The sequence below is a fragment of the Eufriesea mexicana genome, unplaced genomic scaffold (genome assembly GCF_001483705.2).
Source record: "Eufriesea mexicana isolate 0111107269 unplaced genomic scaffold, ASM148370v2 scaffold325, whole genome shotgun sequence".
In the NCBI taxonomy this organism is placed as follows: domain Eukaryota; kingdom Metazoa; phylum Arthropoda; class Insecta; order Hymenoptera; family Apidae; genus Eufriesea; species Eufriesea mexicana.
The window spans coordinates 1315375-1336346 of NW_016908500.1; the positions used below are offsets into that span (position 1 = coordinate 1315375).

Genomic DNA, 20972 nt, shown 5'->3' on the forward strand with positions numbered 1-20972 from the left:
GATAAATCTGACATTTCTAATTGAATTTTGACAATAAATTTGCCATTTCTAATTGAATTTTGACAATAAATTTGCCATTTCTAATTGAATTTTGACGATAAATTTGCCATTTCTAATTGAATTTTGACGATAAATCTGACATTTTTAATTGAATTTTGACAATAAATCTGACACTTCTAATTGAATTTTAACTCTTTGAGTATGGCACTTTGGCATAGTGAAAATTGGCATTTTGAAACGCACCAGCTGTATCATATGGTAGGAATCTATTGGGATTATGTGTAAAAAGAAATAACTATCGTGATATAATTATCTTTATTCTCTCCTATGGAAGGTATAGGAATCCTTCTAGGAATCCTAAAAGAAAAGGAATTTCTTTCAAGTATTCTGACTGTTCGCGTAGTGAGTCAAAAGTAGAGTGAAGAAAAAGGGTATGCAATCGCAGCTCATCCTGGTCCCCTAATTCTTATCTAACGTGTGAAATAAACACTTTACGCATTCCTGGAACCTCTTCGGCGTATAGTTAAAAGATACATCTGTTTCTCTTTACAGATTAATTTTTATATATTCGATACGCTACACGTATCTTATTTTCAACAGAATAATCCATTTGACGTACCCCGAGAATAGCGAAACTTTTCATTATGTGTGCATTTCTGAGAAATTATTGCGTACTCAAGTAATAATCGAAACGCTATATTTCACTGGATTAAAACAACATTACTTATTTCTTTGTATTCTGCATTACATTTTTACTGTACATACTTAAAATTTAACAGGAAAAAGACATTTGAGCGCCTTTAGGCACCCACAGTATCACAAGCGACAGATTTCTAAACGCCCTTAGGCGCCCACGGTAGTCAAAGGGTTAACCGTTTGAGTTCCAGAGGATTTTGAAAAGACACTGTCGAGGAATCCCAAGCAGCGCGATAGCGCTTCTTCTATTTTATGTCGAGATGTCCCAAGCGGCGCGATAGCGCTGCCTCTAAGTTGGTACGAGATGACCCAAGCAGCGTGATAGCGCTTCTTCTATTTTATGTCGCGAAGTCCCAAGTGGCGCGATAGCGCTTCGTTTATATTATGGCGATGAGTGGCCAAGTGACGCGATAGCGCTTCGACTTCGATAGTCGGTGACGCACCGTCAGCTGTCGAGAACGCTCTAAAAGTGCTGGGCCTTCTCGACATGAAATCTGAACAGCGCGATCGCGCTGCTTGGGACAAAAACGGTTAAACCCAAACCTGGCACACGATCCCTTGAGGCCCCAAAAATGCTATTGGCTTGCAACGTCTAGCACACCTGACTATGGCTATGCTATGGTTTATTTATGGTTTATTCCATTATTTATTATATGGCAATGATTTATCTATTATTCCATTATTTATTATATGGCTATCGTTTATTTATTATTCCATTATTTATTATATGGCAATGATTTATTTATTATTCCATTATTTATTATATGGCAATGATTTATTTATTATTCCATTATTTATTATATGGCTATGATTTATTCCAACAGCCATTATATGCAATGATCCAAACATTCAAGGATTCTTAAAATTTCGACAGGATTTAGTGAATGTTGTCCCGAATACCAGTAAATTTATGAAAACTTAGCGAAAGAAAAGATTGGGAATAAATCATCCGAAGAAATTAACATTAACAATGAGAATGATGTCAAACTTCGAAATATTTCGAACGATGAAGTTGATATACACGTTTATACCAATTAAAGAGAAAAAGAATTACGTTTGAATTACAGTAGAAATAGTGACAACGAGTAAAATTTACTTTTGTTTGTATTGGGTGAAACCTAAAATTCTAAAATTTTGAGACAGATTCTACTTTCATGAGTCGTCGAAGTCTAACGTCTTTAGGCGCCCACAATAATCAAAGGATTAAATTGCATTAGGTGAAACCTAAAACTTTTTAATTTTGGGATAGATTTTACTTTTATAAGTCGTCGCAGTCTAGGACCTTTAGGGGCCCACAGTCGTTAAAATGTTAAATTACACTGGGTGAAACCTAAAAATCTAAAATATTTTGACACAGTAGTCAAAAGATTAAATTACATTGAGTAAAACCTAAAATTTGTTAATTTTGGGAGAGATTCTACTTTCATGAGACATCAGAGTTTAGCGCCTTTAGGGACCCACAGTCGTCAAAGGGTTAAATTACACTGAGTGAAATTTAAGATTCTAAAATTTTGGGACAGATTCTACTTTTATAAGTCGTTGCAGTCTACGGCCTTTAGGGGCTCACAGTCGTCAAAAAAAAATTTTTGACAGCCAGTAGTCGAAGGGTTAAATTACACTGGGTGAAACTTAAAATTTTTTAATTTTTTGGCACACAGTAGTCAAGAGGTTAAATTACATTAGGTAAAACCTAAGATTCTAAAATTTTGAGACAGATTCTACTTTTATAAGTCGTGGCAATCTAGGGTCTCTAGACCCCCAAAGTCGTCAAAGGGATAAATTACATTGGATGAAACCTAAAATTCTTAAATTTTCTGACAGCCAGTAGTCACAGGGTTAAATTACACTGAGTGAAAGCTAAAATTCTGGAATATTGAGACAGATTCTACTTTTATAAGTCGTCGGAGTCTAGCTCTGGTTAAATATTTGGACTAGAACTAGGAAGTGTTCGATGATTTGTAAAAGAGAAGTTTATGTTCGTAACAGACCATTAGTACTCGGAAGTAGATCATTTTAGCTAACAGTAAACAATTCGTAGGCGAGAACATTGGCCCCTATTCTCGAGCTACGCTTGCTGGCAGCAACTTATCAACGAGACCAAATCCTTAAGCAGAGATCATGCAGCTCTGTCGGAAGTATACAGCACACACCTCGTCGGTCGTCTCAACCAGGTGATGGAAGACGTTCAACGGATATACAAACGTGTGAGTATGAGCCATTGTTATATTTGGATCGTAAAAATCGTTTTACTATTTATTTGTGTTAGTCGAAGCGAATATTCGAGGAAACATCGGAAGATCAAATAAGGCTTGAAAATTTTAATCCTTTGAGAAACTACAGAGTTTCTTAAAGCAATGCGTGAGAATTTGAACTCGCTAAAAAATTAAATTTTTGAAAAATTAAAAAATTTCTCAAAGTAATATTTGAGAATTTAAATCCGTTAGAAAATTAAATTTTTGAGAAATTAAAGAATTCTTTAAAGCAATATTTGAAAATTTAAATCCCTCAAAATATTTGATCTTTGAGAAACTAAGAAATTAAATTTTTGAAAAATTTAGAAATTCCTTGGAGCAATATTTGAGAATTTAAATCCCTTAAAATATTTGATTTTTGAGAAATTAAGAAATTAAATTTTTGAGAAATTAAAAAATTTCTGTAAGCAATATTTGAGAATTTAAATCCTTCAAAATATTTAATCTTTGAGAAACTAAGAAATTAAATTTTTAAGCAATTAGAAAATTTCTTAAAGCAATCTTTGAGGGCATAAATCCTTCAAAAATATAATTCTTAAGAAATTAAAATATTTATTAAAACATTATTTGAAAATTAACTTGCTTGAAATCTTCGAGAAATTACGAAATTTCTGCGGTCGTACTATACGGCAGGAATTGAAACGTGCGCCACGATGTGCGCCATTTTTGTGAAAACAAGCGCCCTCCGTGTCACGAAGCTAAACTACGCCGAGCGCCTATAGGCGCCCTCCGTGTCACAAACGCAAAATTTCTAAGTGCCCATAGGCGCCCTCCGTGTCACAAAAGCAAAATTTATAAGCGTCCATAGGCGCCCTCCGTGTCAAAATGCAAAATTTCTAAGAGCCCATAGGCGCCCTCCGTGTCACAAACGCAAAATTTCTAAGCGCCTATAGGTGCCCGCAGCAACCAAGGGGTTAAACAATTTGGGTCCTTGTGCCTATCTTAAGGATGATATATTGGTCCTTGTTAACGGTTTACCCAAGTGGTGGTTTAGGTGACCATGAGTGTATGGAAGTCAAGGGACCCTGACAATAACATAAAACAGTCCTCCACTTGACCTGGGACATTGCGGTCCTAGGACCCCAACAAATTTCAAAATACATTTGCTCAAAATTGTGTCATAATCGTCTGACATCACTCGAACTCTCTGTATAGTAAGAATGAAAGCATTCAAAAATACTTACTGAATGATTTATATTTTTTTATAAAATACGAATCGTTATAAATTTATTCGAGGAATGCTATTCGAGGTGGTCTCGAGATATTTTTAAGATTAAATAAAAAATCAGGGCAGAGAATGTACGCATACCAGGTTATCCGTACAAGAGCTAAAAAATAAGTGTCAAATAAAAATGATTCCGGTGATAAGTGGAACATGGCTTTAGGTGTGATTAATATCGCACAACCGGTGATCTCTCTTGCTTGATTGGAGAACCAAGAAGTCCCTTTTCTCGTTAACTTTCTCTCTTCTACACGGAACATTTAACCGGTGTCCCGAGATGTAATCTACATAATTACTTGTTTAATCTGCTTGTTTGAGGAACAGCTGATATAAAAATACATATTTCATGAACTTTCGTTCAGCATCTTACACGTTTTCTTAATCTTTACTCTATTTTTGTAATTTCTACTTGTCTGCTAATTATAATCTAAAACACATGTCAAATCGGTAGCAAATTTTATTTTTGAGGAAATCTTATTAAACTTTATTTATTTCGTTGGAATATTGGAATATTTACTGAAATATTATAAATAGAAAATTGCATTTTGCGAAAAAGAAATATTTACAATAATTAATTTTATCAAAGTTAATACATTTTCATCAATTATTTTCATCCCTTTCAGTAATACGACTAAAATCAAAAATTTGTGTTGACTATGTTGTGCAAATAATATAACATACGTAGTGAAAAGAAAATTCCAAAATTATATCAACAAAATTGGAAAATAATTCAATGATATATAGAATATTTACGGTACATTTAGTGGAGATATGGACCGTGGTGGCGCTAGTGAGTTAAATGGAGAATCGCCTTAAGGCTATCTTTTAAAACGCTTACTCGAGGAAAGGGTTAATGAACTATAGAACAAATATTTTTTATGAAATTTATGGACAACTAGGTAATATAAAGTATTTTTTTATAAGAGTGAAAATTTATTGCGAAAGTAATAGCTTACTTGCTATAGCTATCTAATAACAAAAAGAGAAATATCCAGTATCGTACAGGGTATATAAAAATTAAATATTACGACCATCATGGTGTGATTTTTCACCGCTAGATCGGTTGAGATTTTGAAAAAAGAGTTCCTGTAAGACTAGTTTCCAGATCAATTTTTTTTTTTTTGTTTTTTTTTCGTGATTGCATCTTGATTCTGTTCATCAAGAGGAACAACATTGCTTAAGAAAGCACGTCATGATGGTCGTAATATATAATTTTTATATTGTACACACTGTACATTCCGAATAAAATGATATATATCAGCAAGCTTGCAATGAAACAATTTTGCAAATATTGAAACTGTAATTTATACATAATTTTGGCCAAAAAAGAAATTAATATATAGAATATAATGATACATAGAGCATATAATACACGTGATACGTAATTGTACATAGAATATGACAATGAATAAAATGTAAAAATAAACAGAAATAATAAAATTATTATTATTTCATGTGTTCCATTTGAATTCGAAAATTCATCTACAATTCTGAAAATAAAATGCCATTATATTATTTACATAAACAAATGGATAAATAAATGTAGTACCCGTTACAATACTCGTCTGTGTTCATAAATATTTAAAATGAAGTAAACTTAACAAATTATTATACTTGAAAATTATTATTTTATTAACGTTAATTTTACGTTCTAAAAAAATCCGTAATGATAGTCTCATTAACTATACAGGGTGAGTGAGCCGAGATTACAATTTTATCGTATCATCGTTATTTTTAATGATACAAAAAATGTGTGAAGAAGATTTTCCTCTTAAAGAGCTGAATATTAACAGGAAAGCGATTTTTTTCTTGTTTCGTATCTTCCGAGACCTCAAGGTCATCCTCATTTTTAAAATAGAAAAGCATATTTTCATTACCACAATATTGTTAGCCAGTAAAAATCCAAATTTATTTATATATAACATATTGATCTTTGCATGACCTTGAAATAATTTTTACTAACATTCTCTCAGTAATCCTAAATTTCGCGCCATATTACTTTTTAACATTAAACCTACCACTACCGGTCGAAAAATTTGTAAATGGAAAAACGAGGAGAAAAGAACCTAAGGAAAAAAAAAGAAAAAGAAAAAAATGGAATAAGAGAAAATATTTAAAAATTCGTAATAAATATATTAACCCTTTGCACTCGACGATTTTTTGGCTAGAGAAGAGTGGGAAATCAAGGATTCTCTATTAAAAAACCGACGATACTTTTTTGCGCAGTAAATAAAGAATTTTATAATAATAGAATTGTAGAATTATTTGATTTCGATACCTTGCACACTATTACATTACATTAAATTTGATGTATTAATTAATATCGATCTTCGAAATTTTATGAAATGGTGACACCTCTCGAGTGCAAAGGGTTAAAAAGAAAAATCTAAAAGTCAAGTGACCAGGGCGATAACGCCAATATATGTAATTTTTAATCAAAAATTTAGAAACAGTTATTAAATCAATCTTAATATTCGTATCACTACGTACATCTGTATACTTTTTGCTCCATGGTTCCGTAGAGTTACATGCAATATTTGTCAATTACTTGACATGTCGGATCTAGATTGGACAGACCTGTTGAAGTTTCGCGTCTAATGAGATTTAGATCAGGGGTCTGTAGAAGGAAACACACAATTGTTAACGCATTCACAGTCCGCTGACCCATATGCGGTTTAGCATACTCATACGTCCGTGGGTTGTGCTGCGAGTGTTATTTACATCGAATTGAATTATGGGTATAATTTATGCCGAAGAAGTAATTCAGTTGGACATGACAACCGATTTAATAAAGCACAGCGAAAAACAAGAAACGCATAAATACGTCGATAGCGTTAGACGAGACATTAACACCTGACTTTTACCACTGCTGTATTTTAATACAATGGTTTCTAGCGTATTTTGTAGTCTATTTTTATTTTTGTATTCTTAGCCCCAGGCACCTGAACGTTCGTTAAATGCGAGGAGCCTACAACTCGAGTCTGCGATGCTCGGCAGATGACCTATGGAAGAAATGCGGGTCGGTTTGCTTGTATTTCTATTGTCCCATCTTGCGATACAATCGTGAACAATAGGCCATACGTATTTTCCTTGTTACCCGAAATGTCAGCGTGTTGTGTCAAGGCCAGCGCGTCTGTCGGAGCTCGGAGTGGGAAAATCAGGTGATGCGATCGGATTACTCCTATTGCAACTCTGCCATCTCGCGGATCATTCCCCAAGCTCTGCACAGCGCGTATATGCGACAGATAAATAGACTACGCCACGAACTATGACGTATCGAGAGGATCCTCTACCGACGCGAGTCGAGTAGAACTTTGGGAATTTTTTTCAAGAAAACCGTAAGAGCTTTTAACGCGAGGTTTTCGAACTTTTATTTATTCGTGTTTGGAGAATATTCTTAAAATTTTTCAATATAGAATAACGAAAATTGTAGGAATTGTGTAAAGATATATACAGACAGGTTTAAAAAATGGATTCGGATGCTTGGCACGATTAAGGCTGTTCTACGTCTCCGAAACGAACGAATCAAAAAGAATTTTGTTTAAGAAGGTTATAATTATGGTTTAAACTACGGAGAAGAAAAACATCTCAGAATTTTTTTAAATGACAAGAATTTGAATTTTAAATATTGATTTTCTTTTGTCCTTATTACATTTCGAGTTTTAAAAAAGGATGTAAACACAGTGGGATTTTAAAATTCGTTATTTCAGTGAAAGACCTCTTACAGTGTTATTCTATAAGACACCTTTTCCTAAGATTTTAAAAAAGAAATATAATTTAGTCTCTTATTTATTAAATTAAAAGAATTAATTTTAATGTTGGATAGTAGTAGAGACATATTTAGGTTGCAGTAATTATTTTTGAATACTAACTTTAGAATAATAATGTTGCGTTACTAATGCCATGACCTAATACTAAAATTAAAATATCTTCTGGACTAATGATCTCTTGTCATAAATAGCTTAATACTTTTTTCTACGTAATGACAAATTGCATCAATTACTGTATTAAAAGATTCATGATTCCACTTAAGAAAAGAGTTGATCTAATTTTCTACATCATCGTTCAGAAAAAACTTAATCACATCAAATTATGTCTCTCTTGAAACTCTTTAATTGTTTTATTTTGCTTTAAACATTTTTTAATATTTTCATAAATTCCAAAGATATTTGAATGGGTCAATTTAAATGAATCATTCTATACTAACCTTCCATAATATTACTTGTCCATACAATTAAAAATCATGCTTGTCTTTGTTACAATATTTGACAAACTATTCTTAAAGAAAATGATTTCTATTGTAAAATTTTTAATATTATATCATGATAAAGGGTTCTAGTTTATTAAATTATTCATTAAATAATTAATTAATTATTCGTTAAATAAAAATTCATTAAATAAAATTTTCATTAAATCAAATTTATAAATTAAAATGATTTATTAATAAAACAATATTGACACGTTATGATTTTATTATGACTATAAAAAGCTCATAATACACCTTACGGTTCACACTACGGAGAAAAAAAAATCTCGAAATTTTTTAAAGTGACATGGAGGGATGTCGTTGGGTATTTAAGAAATCAAGGCACTATTTCGTGTTAATGGAAGGGCTTTATTCACGCGAGAGGGGTCTGGTACAAAAGATACGACGTCTCGTCTTGGAAAAGCTCTGACCCGTGGTCTAGTCGGAAACGAGCTATTTTTCAGGGGCTAGCCCAAGCATTGGAGGTGGTTCGCGTGTTCGCGAGTCATGGGGCGTTGGTTGTAAAGACATAAACCAGGCCTCCATTGACTCCGGCACCTCGATGTCTCTAAAAGTGGAAATACCTGACCTTCTCTTTTCTACATCAACGAATGCGTTCCTACAAACAAGAATTTGAATTTTAACCAGTTAGCTGTGATTGACGAGTATACTCGTCATGGAGAAGTGGCAGGATTTTGTGTCACGACGAGTATACTCGTCATGCGTAAAAGGTAGCGACCATTGGCTATTTAAACTGTAATTTTTGTGGGAAATAAAACATATTCTCAAATTTCTTGAAATTTAAATTCCACCAATTCTAATCTAAAATATAAAAATGAAGCAAAACTGACTCCTCCCCCCACTTTTTAAAAATGAAATCTGTATTTAGACTGCTTGATTGTTATGCAGCTCAAACATCTCCAAATATGCAAGAAATAAGGAATATTATGTTATTTAGTACGTATACAAATATTATACATGCATTACGTGTATTTTTCAAGCTTTGGTAATTTTATTATCGTTTTATTTACCATAATTTACGTTACCATATATGAAGGCTCGGATTTTGGGTGAATTGACTTAAGATAGTACTGTTGGCTTCTTAACCAGTTAGTTGTGCTTGACGAGTATACTCGTCATGGAGAAGTGGCAGGATTTTGTGTCACGACGAGTATACTCGTCATGCGTAAAAAGTAGCGACCATTGGCTATTTAAATTGTAATTTTTGTGAAAAATAAAACATATTCTCAAATTTCAAGATGTTTAGAATATTTTGAGGCCAGGCCGGAATAAAACAAACAAATAAAAAATATGAATAATTTGAGACGAACTCACGCGTCCCCGTATGCACCGGCTGAAACAGCTTATCAGTTCGCATAACGAATTTATTTATGCGCGATGATAACGTTTTTTAGATGTAGGGTAAAAGGGGCAAAAGCAAAAATCGGAAAGCTGATTTACGATAGGGTTCCTTCAGGGATGGTCCGCCACGGGACAAACGCGTGACGCCGACCAGACGCTGAGCCCATTGATGGCTGCTGGCCCGAAGTTACCTAGCTATTTTTTCACGGTCACTAAAATTCATAGATATCCATAAAAACTAACCAATAAGAGAATAGATGTTAACCAAATAAGTAAATATTAGTAATAAAATTGTCAATTTTATAAAATAAACTCATCTTTTTGATCCAATATTTTAACAGAGCGCCACTTACTCTGTGATTGACGAGTATACTCGTCATCGCTCGATTTTCGCGACACATATAGGTGCGCGCTCTCAAAAGGGGGTGCCACAGCTAACTGGTTAAATATTGATTTCCGTCTGCCTTTTTTACCTTTCGAGTTTAAACAAAATATATAAACACAGTGGGATTTTAATGTGTTTTTTCAGTGATAGAGGCATATCTGTTGAGGATTCGGTTTAAATTTGAAGTCAATCGATCAGTTCGAATTCGAGATATCGCGTCAGTCAGTTGAACGTAACACGAATATCAATCTGCGTAAGGAAATGATACCTGCATGTTTATATGCGTGCTTACTCACGCTTAACCGATCTATTTCAGGATCATACAGTACACGGTTTTTGCAAATTGCGAAGCAGTTGTAGCGTAAGCGGAAAAAGGAATTTAACCACTCCCCTTATGAATTTTTTCCTAGCTGTTCGAGTGAACTACTCGCGAGTGTTGGTTTTGTGTGCGTGAATGTGAGTTTTTCCTGTATTTCTCCTCTATTTCCTCTAAAAACACGTTTATTTCTTAGAGAAAATTTATCCTCGCTTTTGTGCGTTTTTCGACGTTAAAACCGTGTCGAGTTAGATTTCGCATTTCTTTATGCATTTATTATTACGTGACATTTTAACACTAACCGTACCAAGCGGGGTCAAATGGCCTCTTTCGATATTTACTTTATAAATTTCTTTCGCGCATTTGATTTTCTGCAAATTCTTATGTTCCCTGATTATTTAGTTTCTCGCTTTCCGTTTTTCTCTTAACTTATTTTCTACCAAGAAAAATTCTTTGCGTACCTCATACACCACAAAGGGTTATTTCATCCCCTATGGTAAAAATAGGTGCGTGTAAAATATCGGTACGTTCAGTGTTAATAGTATTTTTCAATTGTATAGCACATTGGCAAAATTTATACAGAAAATTCTGGGACATTCTGTGCGTACTACTCCGAAGCATTAATAAGTTTCGTGATAATTATTTACTGATAACAAAATGTAGTTTCAGATTCTTGGTTAATTTATGTAAAAATTTTACACGTTTATGGACAGTATTGGATAGTCGTACATAGAACAAAAGAATAGTAATGATTATTAGTATTGAGCATTTTATGTATAATCTGTGAGTGTGACCTCGTTTATTGGCAGAGCAGGAAACCAAAAATGGTGGCTCTATGCACAGCAGAAAGTGAATTAGACGCAACGTTAGAGGGATTAAAAGAAGTTGTATGGACTAGTAATTTGGTAAAAGAGATTGGGATGTGTTATAATGTAAATAAGGAAATGAGATGCGATAGTCTGAATCCGGAAAAACTCGCGAACGGAGGTAATTTCCAAACGAAAACCAAGCTATTAAATAGAAGGCGTCATTTTGTTAGAGAGCATGTGCGAGATTATGAAATCAAGGTGATACATATATCAAAAGAAAGATTGATAGCGAATTATCTCGGGCGTAAAAGAACGCAGTTACTGGCAACAACTATGGCAGAGTTATCCATTTATCAATTTGCACGATATTTTTTGTTATTCGTTAACAGATATATTTGTTCCCTTAAGGGAGCAGGACAGTTTGACGTGCACAAAAATTAGTGATCCTGATCCACTGTACATACGCGATTATAATTCAAATTACAGAATAAAAAGAAATACGTATACACAGTTGTGCTCCTATCTGAGTAAAAGCTGCCAGAAATTCTGTCAAAAACTGTTAGTGGTGGATGAAGTATCAATAACAATAAGAACAATTCTTTATTTAATTACAAAAATGATCAAATACAAATATTAACCCTTCGACTGCCACGCCGAAATCACATGTTTCGCTCAGGACGCCACGGGGGTGTACCCCGATAGATGCAAGATTTGTTTTAACCCTTTGCGCTCGAGAGGCGCCCTTCAGTCGTCATTTGATAAAATTTCGAAGCTCGATATTCGTTAATATGTGAAATTTCAGATAATGTAACGGTGTGCGAGGTATCGAAATCAAATAATTCTACGTGTTTATTATCACACGACTTCTTATTCACTGTTCAGAAAAATATCGTCAGCTTTGTAACAGAAAATCTTTGAACTCCTATTCTTCTTTAGCCAAAAGTCGTCGAGTGCAAAGGGTTAATATTTTATCGATCGACGTTCTAATAAAAATTTTTAATCGTTCAATGGGGTACTTTTTATTTCAAAATATCTTCTAATTAGTGGTGGGACTAAAAATGTCCCATCATGCATTACGGTGCACCAAAAAGGTGGCACAGTTTTAATCCCAGCGTGTCACAAAGAGTTAAAGAGTGAACAGACAAATGTAATCGTTATTAACGCTTTAATGGCTGTACGTTTACGCAGTGAAACGTTGCCAGGGGTTGGCAATATTTTTGAAGAATTAATTTAATAAAACCCTATTTAAAATTCCCGAAATAATACAACATGTGCGAACATACGCATAAAACAAAATACAATAACAATTTAGCAACAAATTTAATATTTTTCCTTTGTGTGATAATTATTAACCCTTTGCACTCGAGAGGTGACTCCCAGTCACCATTTAATCAGATTCTAAAGATCGACGTTAATTAATATATCAAATTTAAAATTACCTAACGATGCGTGGAATGTCGAAGAAAAATAATTCTACGTCTTAATTTGCATATGATTTCTCATTTACCATTTTAAAAATATCGTCGACTCTATGACAGAAAGTCTTCGAATTACTATTTTTCTGTAACGAAAATGTCGTCGAGTGCAAAGGGTTAATTATTAATCATCATACACGTGTTGTATGAGCGGACAATAACAGTTGTTCCGGCTATCACACACATGTTGTGCGAGCAGCCATTAAAGTGAGCTAGAGAGAAGGAACTTCTGGACAGAGTGCATCGATTTATCATTTCAAATAGTTTATTATTTAAATATTTTAACTTAAATATACTTTGTGTTACTCGTTGAGAAGGTCTGAGATATTATTGTCCATTTTACCCACACTATGTGCCGGTATTAAAACCATCATGTAATTCTGAAATACATATACGATTTGCATTTAATAATCTCCAAAATAAGAAATAAAAACTGGAGTCGAATTTGAAAATAATTTTTAGTTTTAATCTACTTATTTTGAAGTACAATTACAATTATAATAATAATTATAGTGACACGAGTGTGACTATAGACGTTATAAGGCAAGGAATTAACACTAGAATTACTTAGTCTACCCACCTAACTAGAAATATCCTCGACTTTATGGCAGAAAGTCTTAGAAAAAATTAGTATTTCTTTCTAATGACAAAATCGTCGAGTGCAAAGAGTTAATGAACGCATGCGTGTATATAAAGCATAACGGATTACACACGGAATCATTTTTCTATTGGCAGAAAAAGACTTTGAGGGGTTAAAATCAACGACTGAAATTTCAACAATTTGTTTCTTAAACGAGTTCTCACATGGAGACATTTTTACTATAGGGTTACAGAGTGTTAAAAATTAAATATTTCTTATTTGAAAAATTTTCCTGTAATTCGCATAATTATACAGTTATTTAACACTAGAACTAGCAACCCAGTCAAAATGACTGGTCTCAGAATTTTCCTTTTTGCAATCACCGAACACGTACACCTGCTTTAAGAATAAAATTGGTATCAACTCGTATTAAGAAAGAACTGTAATCAATATATTTACTCGTATTCATCGTATCGCTGAAATTACTATAATCTGTGCACGTTATAGTTAGGTACCCATCAAAGATCGGTAGTTCTAGTGTTAAAGTGCAGTAATCACGAGTATTCTAAATAATAATACTGTTAAGCCTTGGAATGTCGTCCCGGTATTTCGTTCAGCCCTTTGTTTAGAATAGACCGTGTGAAGGCTCTGAGATTTCTCAAGTACCATTGATGAGGCCCTAGGACCGCAATGTCCCAAGTAGAAGGTTGTCTATATCCTTACTGTCAGTGCCCTTTGATTTCTTTAGCACCTGAGCCACCGCTTAGGTAATCCGCAACAAACAACTATATATCACCCTTCGAGAAGACAAGCACAATTACCTAGATTGTTTAAACAACCACAACCACCGAAGGACGCTGAAGTTAACATACACCCCCAACATCGTAGCAACCAATCAGCAGAGAGACCAGGATTATATAACCACCGAGAGATCAGGAAGCAGAGAGTCAGTACCAGTCAGTCAGTCGGAGGAGTCAGTCAATAACATTCGAAGAGTTCAGAAGAGTTATCCGAAGCTACTACGTAAAATACAGTCCACTATGAACACAACGTTCCTCAAGAAATTTGGTTCGTCGTTAGCCGTCGCCAATTGAGGACGACCTATTGACGATATACAAATACTATTCAAAGAAACTTCAAAAAAGTACAAAAAAATGGTCGATTCTTTTTCATTCGATTTGTACCCCTATAATTTATTTTCTTGGAATTCGTACAAATAATTTTTACACGCTTCTGCTACCTGTTTTATTAAAACTTATTAGTAAATTATTACTCATAAATAACGTGTTAATTATTTTTTTACGAGTACAAATCTCTGATAAATAAATTATTTTTCTAATCGAGTGTCGTGCGATTACGAATATCCTAACACGAATAGAAATGCTGGAGGTGAGGTATTAAACTGAAAGGGCAATCCAGTAATGACACAGTTCGTGTATTTAAGTGAGATATATGTGTCCGGCTAGTCACGAAAGAGTAAAATTGCAAGCGTTAAGTTCGGTGTCGTACGAATAACGGATAAGTAGTAAAAAATGATCAGGATAAATTCCCTTAGCTGACTACTTGCGTATCTGAATAAATTAAATCAATCTCACTCGATTATCCCTTTCACTATAACCACGACCGACCGTAGTCGTTCGCCATGACACGATCTCTGCATGCTATAGCGACTATGGCTGTTAACACTTTATCTATCACAATCTCAATGACCGTTTCGAAACTTTTCATTAAGCCTTTGCACACGAAGGTACTTTCGTTAGGTTGCAGAATTCTTTCGTCTCGATATTTCATGTATCTTTATTTTATTGTGAATTTAAAATTGTGTCATTATTATTGCGAATTTAGTATTGAATATTAACTTTTATAATTTTTTTTATAACTAGGAACCGAGAAAGATTTCTTGATTTTTCGATAATTTCTCTTATTCCACTTTTTCAAAGGTTTTTCTCTTTTATTTTTCCTGCCTCCGGTTATTTGACCGCTCGCAGTAAGTTTAGCGATGAACTCAAGTCACTCGGATTTTTGGAGATATTTTCTTCGCGTCGAGTATCGCGATTTATTTACAGTTATGTGTAATTGTTGTAAATTAACTACGGTCATGCAACGATGGTGACAGGGCTGCTAGAGGTTGCAGGCCAATACCGACCTTTGGACTTCAAGGACCTTCGATACTATGCAGACATCAAGGGGTCGGTTTTTAGGTTTAACCCTTTGCGAACGAGCGCTACATATATGCGTTCTGCGGAAGCCATCAGTTTGGCCGAGGAACGCATACATGCGTTCGAAGAAAACAACTGTTAGGACCAAGGGACGCATAAAATGTGTCCCACGTAAACGCGTCGCTATGACCGAGAAACACAAATATGCGGCCGCTGTTGCGGTCCTAGGACCCTCACGTCCCAAGTTATGTGGTGGACTGTTTTATGTCTTTATTGCTAGCGTCGCTATGAACGAAAATCGCGTTTAACACGTTAAGTGCAACGCCGGTCCCCAGGGACCGACGCTAGACTTTCCGTTCGGGCCCGGCCGGTCTTCGGGGACCGGCCCAGACTAGGACCCAAAGCTGCTAACTTTTGATGTTAAATTCTTCGCCATCTTTGGACCTAACGTTTGGGTATTCCTGTTATAACAATTGGTACATCATCTCCGAGTTTTATGAACACTTGGCGGTCGAATCTGGGCCTGAACGGAACGGCAAGCAGAACGGGCTGGGTACTTAACGTGTTAAGCGGAAATGAGCGCTAGTAGTTTTGAATGACTATCGCGGCAGCAGCTCAACCCCACGGTATGGTTTACTCAAAATCGCTGCATCCCCAAAGGGTCCAAGTCAGTCTTTTTGCAGTCTGTCTTTGGTCTAAGAGTTGTCAGTGTGTCAAAATCTAAAGTCAGTGAGTTTTAAGAAAGATCAGAATTGCGTGACCATAGCCAGCCGCCGTCATTCTATTTATAAGCTTATTTTATTCTATTAAGAAGCCAACAATATTATCTTAAGTCAATCCACCCGAAATAGCGATACCACATTTATTATACCAGGTGGTCCAGCAACGGTAGTAGCTCCGTCCCCAAGGGGTTAAAAAGGCCTGCTGTCCATTGCAGCAGTCAGTCTCGAATCCGGAACAGTGTAGAACGCTTTTAAAGTATTCTAACTCATAAGGACGTGTTTAAATCTCTTGTTTTTTACATTCGCATAAGTGTATATATTTCACCTACATTAAGTTTTATATATCTATTGCTTACAACTGAATACGGTTATTTCGTTGTGCGTTAAAAGCTTTGATTTCATCCTAGAAATTCCAACAGTAATATGTAATATTATATATCTTATGAAAATGTGTTAGCGTTGAAAGACACTATTTCAAAAATTTATTATACTAACTCTTTGCGGATGGGATGGTTCGAAGTTAACCTACCATGGAGTCGAGTTGCTGCCACGATAGGCATTTCGAATTGCCAGTACATATTTCTGCTTAATCGCTATTTCCGTTGCTAGCACTCCAAGATGTCAAATTCTAGACAAATGTGACCATAGCGATGCATTTACGTGAGACACATATATGGGTCTTATGACTCTATCAGTTGCTTTCGCCAAACGAATATACGAGACTGCAAAGGGTTAAAGAAAAGGGAGTACTGTCATGTACTCTTAAGATTAAATTTTAGGTAAAAAAATATTCCAAGTTTTATTTTAATTTTCAAAGTCGTGGGTCAAATGAAGAATAATATCATATGAGCTGTTCACTGCACACATCGATTAACTCCACTTTTTGAAAAATCTTAAATTTAAGTGTCAAAGCACTTGGTATAGTCGTAACTTTTTATATTTATAATAACTTTCCCCGATAATTAAGATTAACACCGTTAAACGACAAAAATTTTTTGGCCACTGAATAATAAATAATTTATTTCAGAGCTCACTTTGATTAACTCCGTACTCTAATGTAAATCGTTGCAATAATGCAACTCGAATACACTAGCGAGCCACGAATGATAACGGTGAATTTTTTAGTGCCGTCTTATCAGAATTTAAGTAAAATTTAGTAAAATTTAAATTTATTACTTTTTCCACTCGCCAGATCGATTAACTCTTCCAGTAACATAAAAATGGTAACATTACCAACGATTACCTTTTGGCTATTTTTTCTTATAAATTTTATATACCGTTGGATGAAAGTTACATTTGTATTTATGCATTCTACGATATTTATTTCGATTTAAATTATAAAGGGAATTTTGAAAAACAATATACATTATTTCATTGCATTTCTCCACTTTTTGTTTTATGGAGTTAATCAATTTGTGCAGTGAACTGCTCATATTCATATGTAAATATATTTTAGCATTAGCTATACGATGTATTAAAAGAAAAATATACACTTATGAAGCAAAAAATATTTATGGCCTTAAAAACTGAAAAACGAATGGCCCAAAAAATATTTTTTTCGTGGAACCTATTAATTTGTTCATACCATTCAAATTACGTATTAAATATTTTGTGTCATTGTAATTATAGGAGATATTTAGGTGGCCTGATTTAGGTGGGGCACCCTGTATATTGATCGTAGCGCACTTATCGGATAATCTCTGAAATGAAATGTTACCAGATTTAGTAAATTCTTACTAGATCGCGTAGCATACTAAGATACTATCACTGAGATACTAGATTTTCAAGAGTTTTAAGATTCTGATTTTTTAATGAAGATAAGGATGCAGATAAGAAGTATTTGTATACAAAATCAGCTGTTTCGCGTGTGTATTTATCTTAGATAAATGTAAACTAGGGATAAAATTCCGGAAGACCCTAATGGCTGATCGAGGGACCTTTCGGAACTGTAGTTTAAAACTATACTCCGTTTAAGAAGACAAAGCAGCATCTGTCTTTATCCCACGACTGTGAATATTGACTCTTGATCTGCTTTATCATTAGGGCATTTTTTTTTTTTTATTTTGACCAATCACGTTGACCAACCTATAGTTCTTTTGTGGTTTAATGTCACTAAAAATAAAGAATTGCGATAATGTGGATAGAAAGAAAGAAATGAGACTTGAAAGAAAGAAATTAAACTACATATATTTAACTATATATGTCTATTAAATTATATATTTTTATTAAACTCTATAACTTCTACTAAACTATATATTATTATTCAACTACATAACTTCTATTAAACTATATAACTACTTCTTAACAATAAATGAATGAAAAGTTAATTTAATGCATATATTTTGCTTGAGTGGTTTACAAAACTAATCAACCTTATTGTCTGCTGTCTCCTAACCTAACTGGAAACGTTTCTGAAAAAGGGATTTATACAGGGTGTCCCAGCAACATCCCCGGTAGTACAATCGAGAAAGGGGTGATACTACACGAAAAAACAAATCGAAAATAAAGAACAAAATTTTTCCATTCGAAGCTTCGTTGTTGAAAAAATAGACGTTCAATATTTACCGAGTACGCATGCGCTTAACTCTGACTTATACGAGTAAACCACGAGTACATCAGATTCTACACGAAAAAACAAATCGAAAACAAAGAATAAAATTTTTCCATTCGAAGCTTCGTTGTCGAGAAAATCGACTTCGAATATTTACGGAGTACGCGTGCACTAAACTTAAGATGGCGGCTTAAGATGGCGGACCATCACCAGTATATACCAGCGTACTCGCTGAATATTCAAAGTCCATTTTCTCGATAACGAAGCTGCGAATGAAAAAATTTTATTCTTTATTTTCGATTCCTTTTTTCACGTAGAATATCACCCCCTCCTCGGCTGTACCACCGATACTGATGTATTGATGGCTTATCCACCTAAGCCATAGTTAGGTGAATCCGTATGTGGTGAATATTTAAAGTCGATTTTCTCGACAACGAAGCTTCGAATGAAAAGATTTTATTCTATATTTTTGATTCAGTTTTTCATGTAGAATCACCATTATTCCGCTTGCAAGCACCAGTTACATGACACCCTGTATATTCAATCTGATCGTCTCTATTTTTATTTTTATCTCAGCTTGTAGCTAGTCCATGCGTGAACGTGCGACCAATCCTGATGTTGTATAAAAATAATATTATTAGCCAATTTCGAGGTTAAGCGTAGTTAAAAATTATTAACGCGAAATTATTACTGGTAGAAGAACGTTTTATGTTAGTTTTGATTTAGGATTTGAACTTAGAGTCATGTTCGAAAGATGTGACTTAGCCCCTGGCCTTATGACCATTGCGTGTTAGGCGCAATAATCTAAAAAGTCATAACAGGAGAGGATCGTGTTATTAATGGCACGTTTACGACACAGTTACGTGATAGGACGATGAATAAAATTTTATTCGGCAATCAAAGTTTTATGGAACTTTCATATCCTTTTTGTGATCCTGCAAAATCAGATCCACAAGCAGGATTTATTCAAATTTTATGCATTCTAAATAACGATATTATTAATCAGGAATAATTATAAACTGTATATATAAATTTATGCATGTTTCCTTGTTTTGAATTTTATAGGAATCACATACCCATATTTCTATTAGTAAAAATTATTATTGACACGTTGAATGCCACGCCAGTTTTACAGGGATTGCCCATGGCGCCACGATGAATTTTCTATTATGCGATACGCGTAATGTTGAAATATTATCTGCAATAGATAGGTTACAATGTATAACCATGTTTGACGTGTTAATTGCGACGGGGGTCACCATTGAATTAACGATGGTAATAATAAAAATTTCTAAATTTGACATTTGTTTAAATTATATATATGTAGAATCGATTTGGGTGGATTGGCTAAAATAGCGCTGTTTTACTTCTAAATAAGATACAGTAAGCTTATACATAGATTAACGGCTATAAAACAAGAGGTTACTCGCTATGGGTACGCTCGACTTTGACTTCTTACTGACGCACTCTTAGGCACTAGCTTAAGACTCTTAAGGACTGTTGAAAGACTGTCGACTCTAGACCGTAGACCGTGGATACTGGAGCTGCCCGTGCCCTTGCACCCTTATTTAAAGCATTCATGCCCAGGCATTCCTTTCCAATCATGCCCCTTTCCCAAGCAACCTCCGTGGGCCAGGTACTTCAATCACTCTGGACGCATCCCTAAACTTTCGTTCGACCCTACCATAAACATTCTTTATAGTTAACTCTTAGAGCTCTATGGACGCATATATGCGTTTGGCGAAAGTCATCTGTAGCATCCTACGGTATCGAATCTCTTCGATTTCCAAGAACGCTTATCACGCGCCAAATTAATATTGCGTGACTAGTTGTGATAATAAGGATCCAGAATGTGTGTGGTCAAAAGAGAGTGTTTATTTAGAGAAAAGTGGAGAATAGTTATAATGTAGACGTTAACGGAGTACCGTTTCGAACACGCGTTTGTACGTGTAATTTAGATGTTTGAAGGATCGGTGCCGAAGACGAACTGACTTCTCGATTTTGCTCTATGTCCTGTCTCGTCGTGTTCGGTCCGGTGTTTTCTCTAGTTTAGTTCTGATTGGGTAAAATAGATGTTGGTGGTGGAAAGGTAAAGAGTTTTAATTGGACAGAGGGTGTGACATAAGGACCTTTGGCTAAGGAGTAGGAAACTGTCAAGGAGCCGATTTCTGATGGTCAATGACGTGATTTATAAGTG

General features: G+C 34.6%; 1 protein-coding gene across 1 annotated transcript in view; it reads left to right on the top strand.

Annotated features, from left to right (window-relative positions):
* Nucleotides 1-201: 201 nt before the first annotated feature.
* The window catches only part of LOC108556116 (SLIT-ROBO Rho GTPase-activating protein 1), a 60385-nt gene continuing 39614 nt past the window's right edge, over nucleotides 202-20972 (top strand). Inside the window, exons 1-2 of the mRNA XM_017912073.1 lie at nucleotides 202-281; nucleotides 2735-2900. Of these exons, the coding sequence (XP_017767562.1) occupies nucleotides 202-281; nucleotides 2735-2900 (246 nt within the window). The remainder of the gene's footprint in view (nucleotides 282-2734; nucleotides 2901-20972) is intronic.